The sequence below is a fragment of the Pelobates fuscus genome, chromosome 3, assembly GCF_036172605.1.
Source record: "Pelobates fuscus isolate aPelFus1 chromosome 3, aPelFus1.pri, whole genome shotgun sequence".
Classification (NCBI taxonomy): Eukaryota; Metazoa; Chordata; class Amphibia; order Anura; family Pelobatidae; genus Pelobates; species Pelobates fuscus.
The window spans coordinates 57,140,425-57,155,712 of NC_086319.1; the positions used below are offsets into that span (position 1 = coordinate 57,140,425).

Below are 15,288 nucleotides of genomic sequence, written 5' to 3' on the forward strand. Positions count from 1 at the left end.
CCTCTAAGGAAAATGGAAAGTAAGGGGACACAACAGTACTAGAAGGGGAAAAAAAGTCACATTCAAGAATCCAGAACAGGAATATATAGGAATATGCGTGCGCTCGCACACACCCCTTTGCAGACATCAGTAGATGTTCGTGTTAAGAACATGCTCTAAGCTATGGTCAATGTCGCACCCATAAAGTCTCAAGTAATTACATTTTATTGTCAATAATCAAGGACGAAAAAGAGAAAAGCAGTCTTCGCAAAACTGCGAAGCCTCCATATAATTAATCCTGAGGTAGAGCCAATAGGATGCAAACTCTTCAGTTACTTTAGTCAGTGGTTCATCACCCACAACACAATGCTATGGAACACATTATGTTCTAGAATCTGAAGACCAATGGTTTGTTGAAGGACTCTTACCCTTCAGTCTACGACATGCACAGTAGAGTAGTTCCAATGACGGCTACATTTATGCTTCCCTTCTGTCTGACCCTATTGACCATCAAAGCCATTACTTTATAGAAGGCATCCAGTTTTTCCCGTTTCCACATTTCACTTTTTCCTCCTGCTCATTTCATCTCCTTCCACCCCAATTACCATTATCCTCCTGCACATCCAGACTCTCCAACCCACAATCTTCTTACCATCTGACACAACCAGAAATGGAAGATTATCTACTACAAGCCCTTTCCATTGCCTTTTTCCCATTCTCTGTCTACCCTTTATACATCTCTGCCTTAAAGCCAATTAGTCATCTGTGATTTCTTCTTTAAAAAACATTCCTTTATTAAACTTCACCTTTCATTTTGAAGGACAGGGAAAGCATAACAGTCTTCTCCTTAAATGGAGATAACCCGTTCTCTGCTATTTCCCTCTCAACACTGCTACTGGGACAGAACTACTCATCAAATTCTATTACCAACATCTTGTGTGATTTTATGGAACTCTATGCATGAGCTTCATAGTTCCTAGTCCCAATCAGTTGAAGGTCTATTAAAGACCCTGAAGTCTACTCATCTTACTTTACTACTCCGTTTATTCCCTGCTCTCTACCCTTATTAACTTCCACCCACCTTGTCCTTGGCCTAGCAGCCACTATTACCTTGATCTGATTCCATCAAACTAGATGTATGTGCTCATAACTATATAGCAAGAATCTTAGAGAATTGCTTCTATTGCTTCTAACAAAAAAAAAATACAAAAAAAAAAAAAAAAGGGAACAGAGATTGTAGCTGTATTGTCCAGAGACTCAGATGTAAAACAGAATAAATTAGTATTTTCTAATACCTTTATTAGAAGAATAGACGTTTGATAAGGCAAACTTTTGGGAGATCCTCCCTTTCTCAAGTCTAAAGTGTTCCGGTGCAAGACGACACATTGAATTCAAAGAGAATGTGTGATACAGAGGTTAAAGTGACATGCGAGCAGATAATATACAGTTCTGATTAGGGCAAAGGGGAAAAAACAAAACAAAACAAAAAAAAAAAATATATATATATATAAAAAAATTTACACACATTAAGAATGCACGTACTCCCTTTCAAGAATGCAGAATAGCATATATAGAACTACGTGCGAGCTTTTAAAGTCGGAACGATTATTTTTTATATTTATTCATTTTAAACAGCAAGAAAAGGATTAAATGTCGACTTTGGTTTCTGGTCCCACCACCAAAAACAAAAAGCAATCAAAATCTTCCCTTTCTATAATATGTATCCAGACGTTAAGAGGATTTCTAATGTACTATACATGCAGTTATAATATTGCCAATACTCAACATAATCTGTAAACATATGCTTTCCCATACTTGGGTGCATTTGTGTGTGCACATTTACATGTGTATATGTAGGTTCTATATATGCCTTCTTACTACATTCTGTATATAATCTGCTCTCAGGTCCTTTTAATCCCTGGATCACAGCTCAACTTTGAATTCTGTGTCGTCTTGCTCAGAAATGCTTTACACATGAGAAAGAAGGATCTCCAGAAAGTTTCCCCATTTTAAAAATCTGTTTGAATCTTAGAATACCTTTTATATTGAACTTATTTCAGCTGCCATCTTGCATCAACAAGATTTTATACACACACACACACACTTTTAACTTGAAGGTTTAGTAGAACCAAAAGGCTCCTTTTGCCTGAAAATAGTAAATGGTTGTTTTCCACTGTTCATAATTGCAGGTCTTGGCTCTTTTCATTTCTAGGAACAGAAAAGACTTTGAAAGAACACAAATTGCAAATGTTACATTCCTACGGCCATACCAAGAGCTGAAGGAAAGTGCTAGGAAATTAAAATAAATTTACAGCACTGTTCTAATCCCGGATGGTGAGGAGTTCTGGAAACCAAGCAGCAAGCAGTTTGCCAGAAGTAATTAAAACAGCATCTTTGAAAAAGTAAAAAAAGAAAAAAACGGAAAGAATGAAAAACATGCAAATATAAAACACCTTGCACATGCATTATAGAAAATAATGGGGAATTAAAAATAAAATAAAAAAATAATAAGAATCCTCCCACAAACATTAGAAAGTGACAGTTTAGTTTAGTTCTCCACTGTAATTTTAGAGCAGGCAAAGTATATTCAGTAACACTGCAGTTACAGCCCCCAGTGCAAGTGGTAAACTAGTATCTGTTTTTGGGTTACAGTGAACTTTCGACAGGAACGTATAACGTACTAGGTTGGCAACCTATTTTTATAGAATGAACTCCATGACCCAAACTTTAAATTGTAATATGCTATATACAAAAAATATTTTAAAATAATCTTTAGAATCTTGAAATCAGTTCATTACACTGAGGTAGACAATGCAGTTAGAGCACTAAATTCGAGGGAAGCGGTCTGTTCAATAAGGACCCACTAGAAGAATATTTTTTATTTTCGATGCCCTAAACTCACGATACCATCTCCAAAACAAAGAGGGGGAAATGGAAAGGCAGGAGAAAGTTTAAATAAAAAAATAAAAAAATTATAATAAAAACAACACATAAACCAAAGTCACTTATCAGGGCTCTCTTCATCTCTAATCTCTACCCCCTGCAGAACAGTAAAGTTGGCACAATATAAAATAATCAAAGGCAGGCTACTGAAATACGTACTTTATTTTGATGTCACATAGTTGCCAGTTAAGCTTCTAGAAGCCGGGATTTGCTATGCTCTAGCACTTGTCAAACATTTCCTAAGTGACATTTTGAAGTTGAAAGCAGGCTTGAAAATGTCAGAAGTAAATAAAGGCATCAGACGCAGAAACAATTCCAGCACAGACAAACTGACTGCTAATCTTCAGAAGACATTAAATGTGGCCTGATTTATGCAGTGAGCTTTGTATGGTTACATTTACCAGTTTTTGGACTATGTTCACTTTTGCTGCTCGCCAAATATAACACTTTCCGTAACAGACTTAACTCTGCAGAGACTTCTAGATATTTTTGGGGGGCCTTCCATTTTCACAGGCAATGCAGTCCCATGTCACACATACACTTTCCCCACAACTTTAACTCTTTAAATAGAATGATGATGGGGGGGTTCACTGAACTCAGAACAGTAACTATGGCAGAGATGGAAGTTTTTGTTTCTCCACTCCCCAGATCAGGAGTTTCGTTAATAAGCTGCATTCATTTAAAAGCTGTGTTTGTATATTGCATGTGAGATGTGTGCATGTTTATGTAGTTGTACGTACACACACATCCCACACCCAAATCCAACGCATACTCTGGAGCTGCCTTCCTTTCAGTCTATTCTTCCCTCAGAGTTAAGCACCCATGTAGTAGTTGTGCTCACTCCCAGCAAAGAATATTCAGGGATGAGGAATGATTTGAGCCGTAGTTGGGAGGTTGCCGAGGACTGTGAATACTTAACATTTGTATTTAAACTATCTGGGCCCCTAGGCACTTGCCAAGATTCACCTTTTGGTAAATTGAACTCTGTTAATAGTAAATCGCTCATCACAGGCTGTAGCAAGTCACTTAGTTGCTAGTTAAACATACTGAATATTAGCAGGACATTGGTTGAGGAAATAATGCACCAATGGTAAAAATATTAAAAAAGTAGCAAAGTGCAAATCGGAAATAATGAAACCAGTTCGAAAAGTCACATGCCCTATTCAGAATACAAAAACATTACACAGCTCTACAAAACAGATCTATCTGCCAAAAGGACGAGTAAGTCACAAAGTTAACAAACATGGGTTACATGTGTGTGGCAGGATATGTATACTATATGTAGATACAAAAACATTGTATCTGGACTTTATGTATAAAATTACCAAGGTACTCTTTTCAAAAATAGTAAAGTGCTCTGGATAAGCGCACAGTACAAGAACGGTTAATACATTTGACAATGTAAGTCAAGAAATTACATTATTCTGTGGACTATTAAAAAAAATACAAAGGCAGAGTCCTGCTTTCACATGCAGCAATATTAGAATATATTACATTGAATTTAATGCAAGTTATTTACAAAAAAAAAAAAAAAAAAAAAAAAAAAGCTAAGAGTTCAAAGTTAATTATAAACAAATATCAGCTTCTCTGCCAGTGGTATGTAAACACATTACCAGTTTTATTTCCGAACTGAATATATATATATATATATATATATATATATATATATATATTTTTTTTTTTTTTTTTTAAAAAGCCAACATTTAGGGAGTTCTTAAAGCACCCAATATATGTAAGGAATTAGTTCTCCCTGCTAATCAATGCACAGGGTCTTAAAATTCAGGTCAAAAGCAACACTGATCAATAACATTCCACTACTCCATACTTCTTTCAAACACTCCTGTTATTTTGACACAATATACATCTCCAATATCTCATTATACACAATACATTGTCGTTTTGTCTTTTTACACAAATTATTGCAGTTAAAAAAAATAAAAATAATAATAATTAATAAATCCACCAAAAAAAAAAAAAATACCAAATCATGTATCAGCACATTACACTGATCCCAGGTTGAATGAAATCTGGAAATTTATAAGAACTTATGTTTTACAAATACATTTGCAGAGGAAAAATTATTTTCTAAACATACACACACACACACACAGTTACAACTGTATTAAAGTTGCCTATAGCAAAATGTTCAGGATTCTGTGGCAATAATGTGATAGATAATGGCTAACTGTAACTTGCAGCGTTGTGGAATTAAAGCCACTTAGCCTGATGCTGACACTCACTGTTGGGCTTATCAATAAAAATAGATATTTTGTCTTTCCTTGTACCCCAACGAGTTCTACGAACCAGTGATATCTGCCCCAGAAGCAAGAACCAAACAGTCCATATGCACTTGCACACCCAGAGGGCTAGATTGGGGTACCCTTTTATAGCTCACCCAGAGGGCTAATTGGGGTACCGTACCCCTGTATAGCCCACTTGCACTGAAATAATTAGATCAGTTTGGGGGATAGAGAGTGCGCCGCTAATTAATAAAGTCTTAATCTAAGAGCATCAAGCCCAGCTTTTGGGGAGACCTACCTGACTTCCTGAGCTCCCCCATGGACACAGCGACAGGATCCTCTCTGTCAGGGTCCACCTCGGGGACCACATGCGGGGGTTCCCGGGGCCCGGAGCCGTCTTGAATAATGCTGGGATCTGCCGACGTTTCGGGCGATCTCAGAGTCATTGGAGGGCCCTGCGGTACGCTAGGTCTTCACTCTGCTGCTGCACCGCTAGGACAAGTCGGCCGATAAACCCAATCGCAGCTTCTATCGCCTGTTAAAGTGCATGACCCCTATCCTCAAAAGATATCACAGCCAGGCGACAGGACACCCTCTCTTACTATCCAACGATCCCACCTTCCTGCAAAGGGGAAAAACAGGGGAATTATTGACCTGGGAAACTCCCTCTAAATATAGGAATAACGATATTCAGTATAAGACAATCAGTTTCATGCACAATAATAATAATTAGTATTTAAATTATTTGAAGGCAAGGGGATCAGTAAAAAAGCAATGCATCACGAAATTAAATATGTCTATTAAAATTACTCCTTTCCCTCTCCAAACATTGACGGCTATGTATAAAATCACTGGATGTATTGAAGATCCAGGATAAATAGAGGAGAGTATGTTGGAATTTATAATAGTGAAATTAATTAGCCATCACCCCCCCAAAACTAGCAGCATAAAAATTGGGTGCAACTCACCCAAAACTTAGCTAGAAGATTAGGGCTAAATTATCTGATGTCTACATTCCTCCTCCCTCCCCCTCCCCATAATATCTTCAGTGCATCACATAAATAGGGCTCTTACAGAGTCAAAACGAAAGTACAGGTGTATTATGTCATTTCACGAAATACAATTATTCTTCTTCATATCAAAACAATGAACCAGTCGGTTTTGCAAAGTAACTTATTTTAAGCCATAAAGAGTTATTAAGCAGATAGTATCGACTCATAGAGAGATACAAAAGATAAACCAATTATACTAATAATCACAATAGTGTTCTGTTGTAAAACCAAACACCTATAAACAGAATAACGTATAAATTAGGATTTTACGCTTGCCATGTGTTCAATAAAAGCAGGATAGGTAAAAAAACATTAAAAAGAAAAAAACACAATATATAAAACTTGGCAGGAAGATTCAGAATTTTACAGTTATCCATGTAATAAAATGTCTCAATATAGTTTTTTCTGGTTTGATCTATTTTTTGGAAGCAGGGGATAATTAGAGTATAGTAGGTACAGATTTGTGTCGGAATTTACACTCAGAAAATCTGGATCGCAATGGATTTTGGCAAACTAACAGTGTTTAGTTTTATAAAATGGTCGATTAGAATCTACTGATCGAGTTTTAATTAAAATAGCACCTGGTTGGAGATCGAGCGGATGGAACGTCGAACGTAGACAAAATAAACAATCACGTTTTAGGATAACGAATAAACGGTTACAGGGTCTATAGGTGATCACTGGGATACAGCTACCTATATGACCACATGGAGAGCTGGCCAATACATGTGTTTCTTCTATGATATTAGAATGCATTGTTGCTAGAAAGGAGAATAATCGTTCTAACCAACTAGAGGTGTTCTGGTCTGTCTAGGAAACTGACTGCTCGACAGTAACCTTCCCAGACACCTTTAACAGGATTTCCCATATAAACCCTCCCAGACACAATCAAGGATCGATATATATGCACACACAGACATTACCTTCTGATCTCTTGTCATTGGTTTTACCCGCTTTGAGAAGAAGAAAAATCCAGAGATCCGCATTGACTTCCTTTTATTAAAGAGAAAAAACACAAATGCTACAAAAACAGCCAAAGATGTGACTTAAACCCTAAATATGTGGCTGAGGGGGTGCATATCCTGGATCAACCCCTTGCTCTAATCTCATTGGGCTGCTTTTCCCTGAAGGTCTGTGTTTTGATTAATACCCCCCAATTCCGGTTCAGTTATAGCGGTTCATGTAAAGTTGAGGTGCGGGGGAAGCTTGTACAGCCTCCCCAAAATTCTGCATTCCTTCTTCAGTCACAAATAGGATATGGGGTTTCTCTGTATGTCCCCCAAATACTGTCTTCCATCTGAAGTCATTGATAAGATTTGGGATTCTCTGTGTCCCCAAAAACCCCAAATACTGTCTCTTTCTGCAGTCAGTGATAGGATGAGGGTGGAGGAGGGGGATTGTCTGTGTCCCCAAAAGACTGCCTTCCTTCTAGTCACTGAGGGGTTTCTGTGTGTCCCCTCCAAACGACTGGGGGGGGGGGATATCTGTGTCCCCAAAAGCCCAAATTATTGCCGTCCTTCTTCAGTCATGCTAGGATTGGGGGTTCTCACGTCCCCAAAAGGCTGCATTTCTTCTGCAGTCACTGATATGATTTGGGAGGGGGGTTCTCCGTCTCCTAGAGCTCACTTGGGCTTCCCCCAATGTGGGGTGATCTGTGATAGGGGGAGGTGAGAGGGGGAAGCAGTCTCATACATACACACACACACACAGAGCAGGCTGGGCAGCTCCTCAGTCATTGCACTGGCTCCCCAAGCACGGCAAGACACACTGCAGCGGCACGCAAGGTGAATTAAAGCTGTACACCATCCCCAGCACTATCATCACATCCATCAGCCACCCTGGAGGAAGACGAGCCGTCTGGAGTTAAACGTGGCTTTTGTGAGTGTGTTGTTGTAATTGTGGGGTGAGAGGGGGGGAGCCTGGTTTCACCCCCCCATCACTCGTCCATGTCTCTGCTTCTCGGTCTCCTCCACTCCCTCCCAACTCGTGTGATCGGCTCTCCTGTCTCTCCCTCCTTTCCTTCCCATATCTGGTAAATGCAAAAGGCGGCTTTCCAGGAACTTTCCAGGAATTGGAACACGTGACCCAGGTCTCAGTATAAAAAGAAAGAGAAAAAAAATACTGAACTCTGCTGCCGCCCTTCGGCGGCTAGGCGTACTGCAGTCTCGAGTTAAAACAAGGGCTACAAAGACGTGCAATGCTGTTTTGTTCTGATATTGTAGGACAGGGGTAGGCAACCTACGGCACTAGTGCCGTGCACGGCACTTGAGGTGTCTTTCCACGGCACTCAAGGCTGCTAGAGCCAAACAGGCTCTGGCCTATCAGGCGTCTCAGCGATACTTCAGATATCTGCTAATGCGAAAAGGTGGTGAAGGAAAATCCTCAATTTATGCATTGCAGAACGTAGAGGAAGTGACCTCAGATCAGTTCCTCCCAGCACTTGTGAATGGGAATCCACACTGCAGTAGAGCAGCCTGCAGCTGCTGTTGCAGCTCCTGTCTTTGACCTGTACCTGGCCAGCCTGGTCTCCACTGGAACCCAGGGAAGCCACTCACACTGCTAGATATAAACAGACCTGCAGAATAAGCCTCCCCTCATACAAATAATAAACAGCCCACACACAAACATACACACAATCCCCACTAACGCAACACCACTAACAATCCACATACATGCACACAATCCCACATGCAGCCTCTCACATGCAATACCCCAAACAGCCCCCACACACTACCAAAAACGCAATGTGACATATCCATCCACACACAATTCCACAAGCAGCCCTCATACACAGCCCACATTCATATGTATCATACACGATACCATAAACTACTAATGCACATACAGGGCTGCCATCAGAAATTTTGACAAAGCACAAGGTCTGCCCCCACCCCCCGGGCCCGCTCACACCCTGCTTTGTCCGCTGACAATGATGTAGGACTGAATGTGGTGTGTATAGTGGAAGTGAATTAGAATGTGTGTAATAGATGTAGTGTTTGTGTTTGTGCAGTGAATGCAGAGTGTGTGTTTGTGTAGTGGATGTAGTGTGTGTACAGTGATGTAGTGTGTGTGTAGTGGATGTAATGTTTGTACTAGATGAAATGTGTTTAGTGGATGCAGTGTCTGTAGTGGATGTAGTGTGTGTAATAGAGGCAGTGTCTGTGTATCGTGAATGCAGAGTGTTTCAATTTGTGGTAGATGTAGTGTGTGTACTGTGAATACAGGATGTTTGTGTAGTGGATGCTGTGTGTACAGTTAATGCAGAGTGTGTGTCAGTATAGTGAATCCAGAGTGTGTGCATAGTTAGTGTATGCAGAGTGTGTGTTAGTGTGTAATTAATGCAGAGTGTGTGTTAGTGTGTAGTGAATGCAGAGTGTGTGTTAGTGTCTAGTGAATGCAGAGTGTGTGTTAGTGTGTAGTGAATGCAGAGTGTGTCAGTGTAATGAATGTAGTGTGTGTGTTAGTGCAGTGAATGCAGAGTGTGTGTAAATGTATAGTGAATGCAGAGTGTGTGTAATTGTGTAGTAAATGCAGAGTGTGTGTAAGTGTGTAGTGAATATATATATATGTGTGTGTTGTGTCAGTGTATGTATGTGTGTGTGTGTGTTGTGTCAGTGTATGTAGTGTGAGTGTGTGTTGTGTTAGTGTATGTAGTATGTGTGTTGTGTCAGTGTATGTATGTGTGTGTGTGTGTTGTGTCAGTGTATGTAGTGTGTGTGTGTGTGTGTTGTGTCAGTGTATGTAGTGTGTGTGTGTGTGTGTGTGTAAATGTGCAATCTGGTGGGGAGGGGGAGGGGGAGGTAGGGGCATTTTCACATACATTTTTTTAACATGTTTTAAATTTAATTAAATGTTTCTCCCCCCTCCCTGCTTACCTGGGTCCAGGGAGGGGGGAGATTCCAACCCTGGTGGTTCGGTGGGGGGGCCCCGGCTCCCTGTTACCGCAGAGGAAGCCCAGGCAGCACACAGCTTCTTCTCTTCTCTCCTCTCTTCCAATAACTCTCGCGAGACCCGCGGAGCGTTGCCCTGGCAACTGGGTCTCACGAGATTTAATAGAAGAGAAGAGGCTGTGTGCTGCCTGGGCCCCCGATATTCGCTATCTATGTGTGCAGAGAAAGAAAGTGGGGCCCAGGACTGCCAAAGCAGTCCGGGCCCCCCTGATGGCAGCCCTGTGCACATATACAATATAATAGCTCATATACGCACAAATACAACGATACAAAGCAATTACAGTAAAAATAACACAAGCAGAATACAGCAGCATACACACCTCAATTTAAAAAAAATAGGATCGGCACGCTACGGGACATCACAATCCTATATCGGCACAGTGCTGCTAAAAGGTTGCCTACCCCTGTTGTAGGATATAGAGGATTCCATTTTTAAATACCTTGTAACAGGAGACACTTCGCTCTCACAGTGAGGAACCTTCCTCCTCCCGAAGCGATGGAGAGATACAATGTAACTGCTCTGGAGGGAGCTGTGCTTGGCACTGATGGGGTTTGCTTTGTACTTTCTAGATAACAGTGCACCCACTGGGGGTGTGGTTGTTGGATAAGTTAGTGAGGGTGTGGCGGCGATTGGCAATGCATGGTGCTTATTGGTATACAGCCATGGTGTGTCAGTGTACTGCAGCTTTAAATGAGGTCTTCTCTTCTCTTCTCTTCTCTTCTCTTCTCTTCTCTTCTCTTCTCTTCTCTTCTCTTCTCTTCTCTTCTCTTCTCTTCTCTTCTCTTCTCTTCTCTTCTCGTGGAATGGATCTTGTAGATGTTAGAATAACTCATTTTGTATAGACAATATGTCTCTAAGAGTCTGGGGATTTGTTTATATAGAAGATGCCATTCACTAAGACTGAAGGAGGCTTTACCTGCAGCAATGGAAATATACAGGGAGTGCAGAATTATTAGGCAAGTAGTATTTTTGAGGATTAATTTTATTATTGAACAACAACCATGTTCTCAATGAACCCAAAAAACTCATTAATACCAAAGCTGAATATTTTTGGAAGTAGTTTTTAGTTTGTTTTTAGTTTTAGCTATTTTAGGGGGATATCTGTGTGTGCAGGTGACTATTACTGTGCATAATTATTAGGCAACTGAACAAAAAACAAATATATACCCATTTCAATTATTTATTTTTACCAGTGAAACCAATATAACATCTCAACATTCACAAATATACATTTCTGACATTCAAAAACAAAACAAAAACAAATCAGTGACCAATATAGCCACCTTTCTTTGCAAGGACACTCAAAAGCCTGCCATCCATGGATTCTGTCAGTGTTTTGATCTGTTCACCATCAACATTGCGTGCAGAAGCAACCACAGCCTCCCAGACACTGTTCAGAGAGGTGTACTGTTTTCCCTCCTTGTAAATCTCACATTTTATGATGGACCACAGGTTCTCAATGGGGTTCAGATCAGGTGAACAAGGAGGCCATGTCATTAGATTTTCTTCTTTTATACCCTTTCTTGCCAGCCACGCTGTGGAGTACTTGGACGCGTGTGATGGAGCATTGTCCTGCATGAAAATCATGTTTTTCTTGAAGGATGCAGACTTCTTCCTGTACCACTGCTTGAAGAAGGTGTCTTCCAGAAACTGGCAGTAGGACTGGGAGTTGAGCTTGACTCCATCCTCAACCCGAAAAGGCCCCACAAGCTCATCTTTGATGATACCAGCCCAAACCAGTACTCCACCTCCACCTTGCTGGCGTCTGAGTCGGACTGGAGCTCTCTGCCCTTTACCAATCCAGCCACGGGCCCATCCATCTGGCCCATCAAGACTCACTCTCATTTCATCAGTCCATAAAACCTTAGAAAAATCAGTCTTGAGATATTTCTTGGCCCAGTCTTGACGTTTCAGCTTGTGTGTCTTGTTCAGTGGTGGTCGTCTTTCAGCCTTTCTTACCTTGGCCATGTCTCTGAGTATTGCACACCTTGTGCTTTTGGGCACTCCAGTGATGTTGCAGCTCTGAAATATGGCCAAACTGGTGGCAAGTGGCATCTTGGCAGCTGCACGCTTGACTTTTCTCAGTTCATGGGCAGGTATTTTTTTTTTTTTTTAATTCTTTATTTTTTGTTGTGCAAGATATAACATCAACACTTGGTCTGCCACGACAGCAGGTGCAAGCGGAATAATGTCAACATATTAAAATACATGGTATGGCATGTGTGAAAACGGCACATTTTATGAGCATTGTATAGATTGCAAACCAGGCCGGTGTATAATCTGGTTGTAGGAGCAATGAGAGCTGGATTGTACTGCCTGGTGCTGTATTTGTTAGGCCTAGCGCCTCGTACGTGATAGTGAATGGGTGTTGGTGTGAATTATGCGAGGCGGTATAGGCCTTTTGCCTCTTGGTGGAGTGGATAGGGGAGCGGTTGGTGGCTTCCTATTCAAGAGGCTGTCACCCGCTGGGTATCGTGATGGCCTTGGTGTAAGAACAAAGGGCGGTATGGGGGGGGGGAGGGGGAGGGATGGTTAGTAGTGCATCCCTCCGTTTAGTAGATAAGTGCAATTAGGCATCATCTGGTGTTACGCTTAGTGACATGAGTCTTCTTAGCTAGCGATAGAGCGACCTTCCAACATTGAAAGTAAACAAGAAAAATAAACATGAAAACATATAAGCAAACAGTAAACATTATAGTAATATTGCGGTTTTCAGGGGACAGCAGCTGAGTCGGCGTTGCTTCGTTTGGCGGCCGGTACAAATGGGCGAACCGTGGCTGGGTCCCATGTGTGCAAATGCGACTTCTGTGTTGCCGGTAAGGCGCCTTCCGGGTCCGAGTTTAGTCCCAATTGCTGGAGGGTCTCAGTGATGTGCGAGGCGTCTTGGACTTTCAGGTTGCCAGTGTCCCGGGTTATTAGCAGGCATTTTGGGGTGCTCCATTTGTAGGGTATTTTGTGTTGGATCAACACCGCTGTCAGCGGTTTCAGGGACCTCCGCCACTCCATGGTTGCTCTGGAAAGGTCCGGGAAAAAAGCTAGCTTGTGCCCTTCAAAGGGATACGGTGATTTGTTGCGCACCGCTGTCAGGAGCATTTGCCTGTCTGGGCCATGTTGAAAACGGACGATGACGTCCCTGTTTGCCTCGGCGGAGTGTGGCGTGGGCGCTGGGAGTCTGTAGCAACCGTCTAGGGCCATCAGTTTGGCCTGCTTGGCCGAGAAAAGCTGCGTAAATAATCTACGGAGCAGGTGAGGGATTTCGGCTGTACCGATCTGGTCCGATATGCCCCTTATCTTGACGTTCTTCCACCTCCTGCGATCTTCCATTGCTGCCATGCGGCTCTTGGTCTGGGCCTGTTCTCGCCGTATCTCCCGTAGTTCTTGTTCTAAGTTTGTTATGCGGGTTTCATGTGCCGCTGTAGCATGCTCCGTGTCATGGAGGCGTCTCGACACCCCGCTGATCTCTTCCTTGAAGGAGTTGATGTCGGCCGCTAAATTACGGCGGAGGTCGTCCAAGAGGGCCTTCAGGGTCCCCTCAGTCACTGGAGAGCTCTCCGCTCGCGTGGTGGGTAGGCGGGTTCTCGGTCCGTTAGGGTTGGTGTCCAGCTCCTCCATGTCTGGGAGGGACGTTTCGCTGGAGGAGTAGGAAAGTCCGTCTGATAGAGGCGCCATGACAGGCTTCACCGCACCTTGCGGCCTCCTCAGGAGATCGCCAATATCGGCGGTTGTCGGGATCTTATCTGCTTTGTATTTTTTAGATTTCCGCCCCATCTCGAGTATGATCGGTCACACTTGTCTGGCGATGATGTGCCGTGTTGGAAGGGTTGATTTTTGGGGTTTTTTTTCGTGGGCTCGCTCGGAGCTCTGCAGATGTGCGTCCGACCATGGGCAGGTATTTTGCGCCTTGGTTTCTCCACACGCTTCTTGCGACCCTGTTGACTATTTTGAATGAAACGCTTGATTGTTCGATGATCACGCTTCAGAAGCTTTGCAATTTTAAGAGTGCTGCATCCCTCTGCAAGATATCTCACTATTTTTGACTTTTCTGAGCCTGTCAAGTCCTTCTTTTGACCCATTTTGCCAAAGGAAAGGAAGTTGCCTAATAATTATGCACACCTGATATAGGGTGTTGATGTCATTAGACCACACCCCTTCTCATTACAGAGATGCACATCACCTAATATGCTTAATTGGTAGTAGGCTTTCGAGCCTATACAGCTTGGAGTAAGACAACATGCATAAAGAGGATGATGTGGTCAAAATACTCATTTGCCTAATAATTCTGCACTCACTGTAAGGTGCTTTACAACCAGAGCAATACATGTTTGGGATTCACTGTCCAGAAAGGGTGAGATGTTCTATTCTTTTCTGGACAATCCCCTAAAGTGGGTTAGATTGTCTTTTTTTTTTTATTTATTTAAATAGAGTAGTTTATTAAACTACATAGCTGTTAACACATGCTATTGAAATGATCCTTTCATTGTTCTGCCTAATGCAAGTAGTAAAAATTTAGCCGAAACACTTCGTTTTGTAGTAACTTGCTAATTATGATACCTCCAATATAAATTATCTTATTTATGTATTTATTTTTATAGCTAAGCTTGTGACACAGCACAGCATATAGTTCTTTATATATAAAACCATTCCATTCATGTGATAACATTTATAACACCCATTTAGCAGGGCTCCCTTGTAGACAATATGGGTAAAGGGTAGAGGCTGTTAAGTCTTTTTGTTGCTGACTGGAATATCAGAATCATTGTGACTTATCAAAATAGTTCATTCTGCCAATCAGGGGAGAAATTTACTGTCTTGTAAACATTACAGAATCCACTTTAAGTCCATTAACACCTTCAGGACCAAACTTCTGGAATAAAAGGGGATCATGACATGTCATGTGTCCTTAAGGGGTTAAACAGAAAAGCCTAATCAGTTTCTGAAAGTGAATAAGAACAGGCAGCGCTACATATACACTTTGGTAAACACAATTTTAAGATCACGTTTGGTTCCAAGTGTCTGAACTGGGGTGGACCATTTAATAATATACATTTAATAATTCTAAACTTTATTAGAAACAAAATTTAAATTGAATACTTTGCATTGAAAACCTTTCCCCCTACTATTTT

General features: G+C 41.6%; 1 protein-coding gene across 4 annotated transcripts in view; it reads right to left on the reverse strand.

The window, feature by feature from the left end:
* The window catches only part of SOCS2 (suppressor of cytokine signaling 2), a 34,158-nt gene extending 23,480 nt beyond the window's left edge, over positions 1-10,678 (reverse strand). Inside the window, exons 1-3 of one of the 4 annotated variants that reach the window (XM_063447101.1) lie at positions 10,605-10,678; positions 7,138-7,207; positions 5,461-5,784 (exon numbers count right to left, since the gene is read on the reverse strand). In XM_063447101.1, coding sequence (XP_063303171.1) covers positions 5,461-5,608 — 148 coding nt within the window. In that variant the 5' untranslated portion in view covers positions 5,609-5,784; positions 7,138-7,207; positions 10,605-10,678. Of the gene's footprint in view, positions 1-5,460; positions 5,785-7,137; positions 7,208-7,914; positions 8,370-10,604 lie in introns of those variants that run through there. The other 3 variants (XM_063447102.1, XM_063447103.1, XM_063447104.1) reach the window with 3 other exon arrangements.
* Between the last annotated feature and the right edge of the window lie 4,610 nt (positions 10,679-15,288).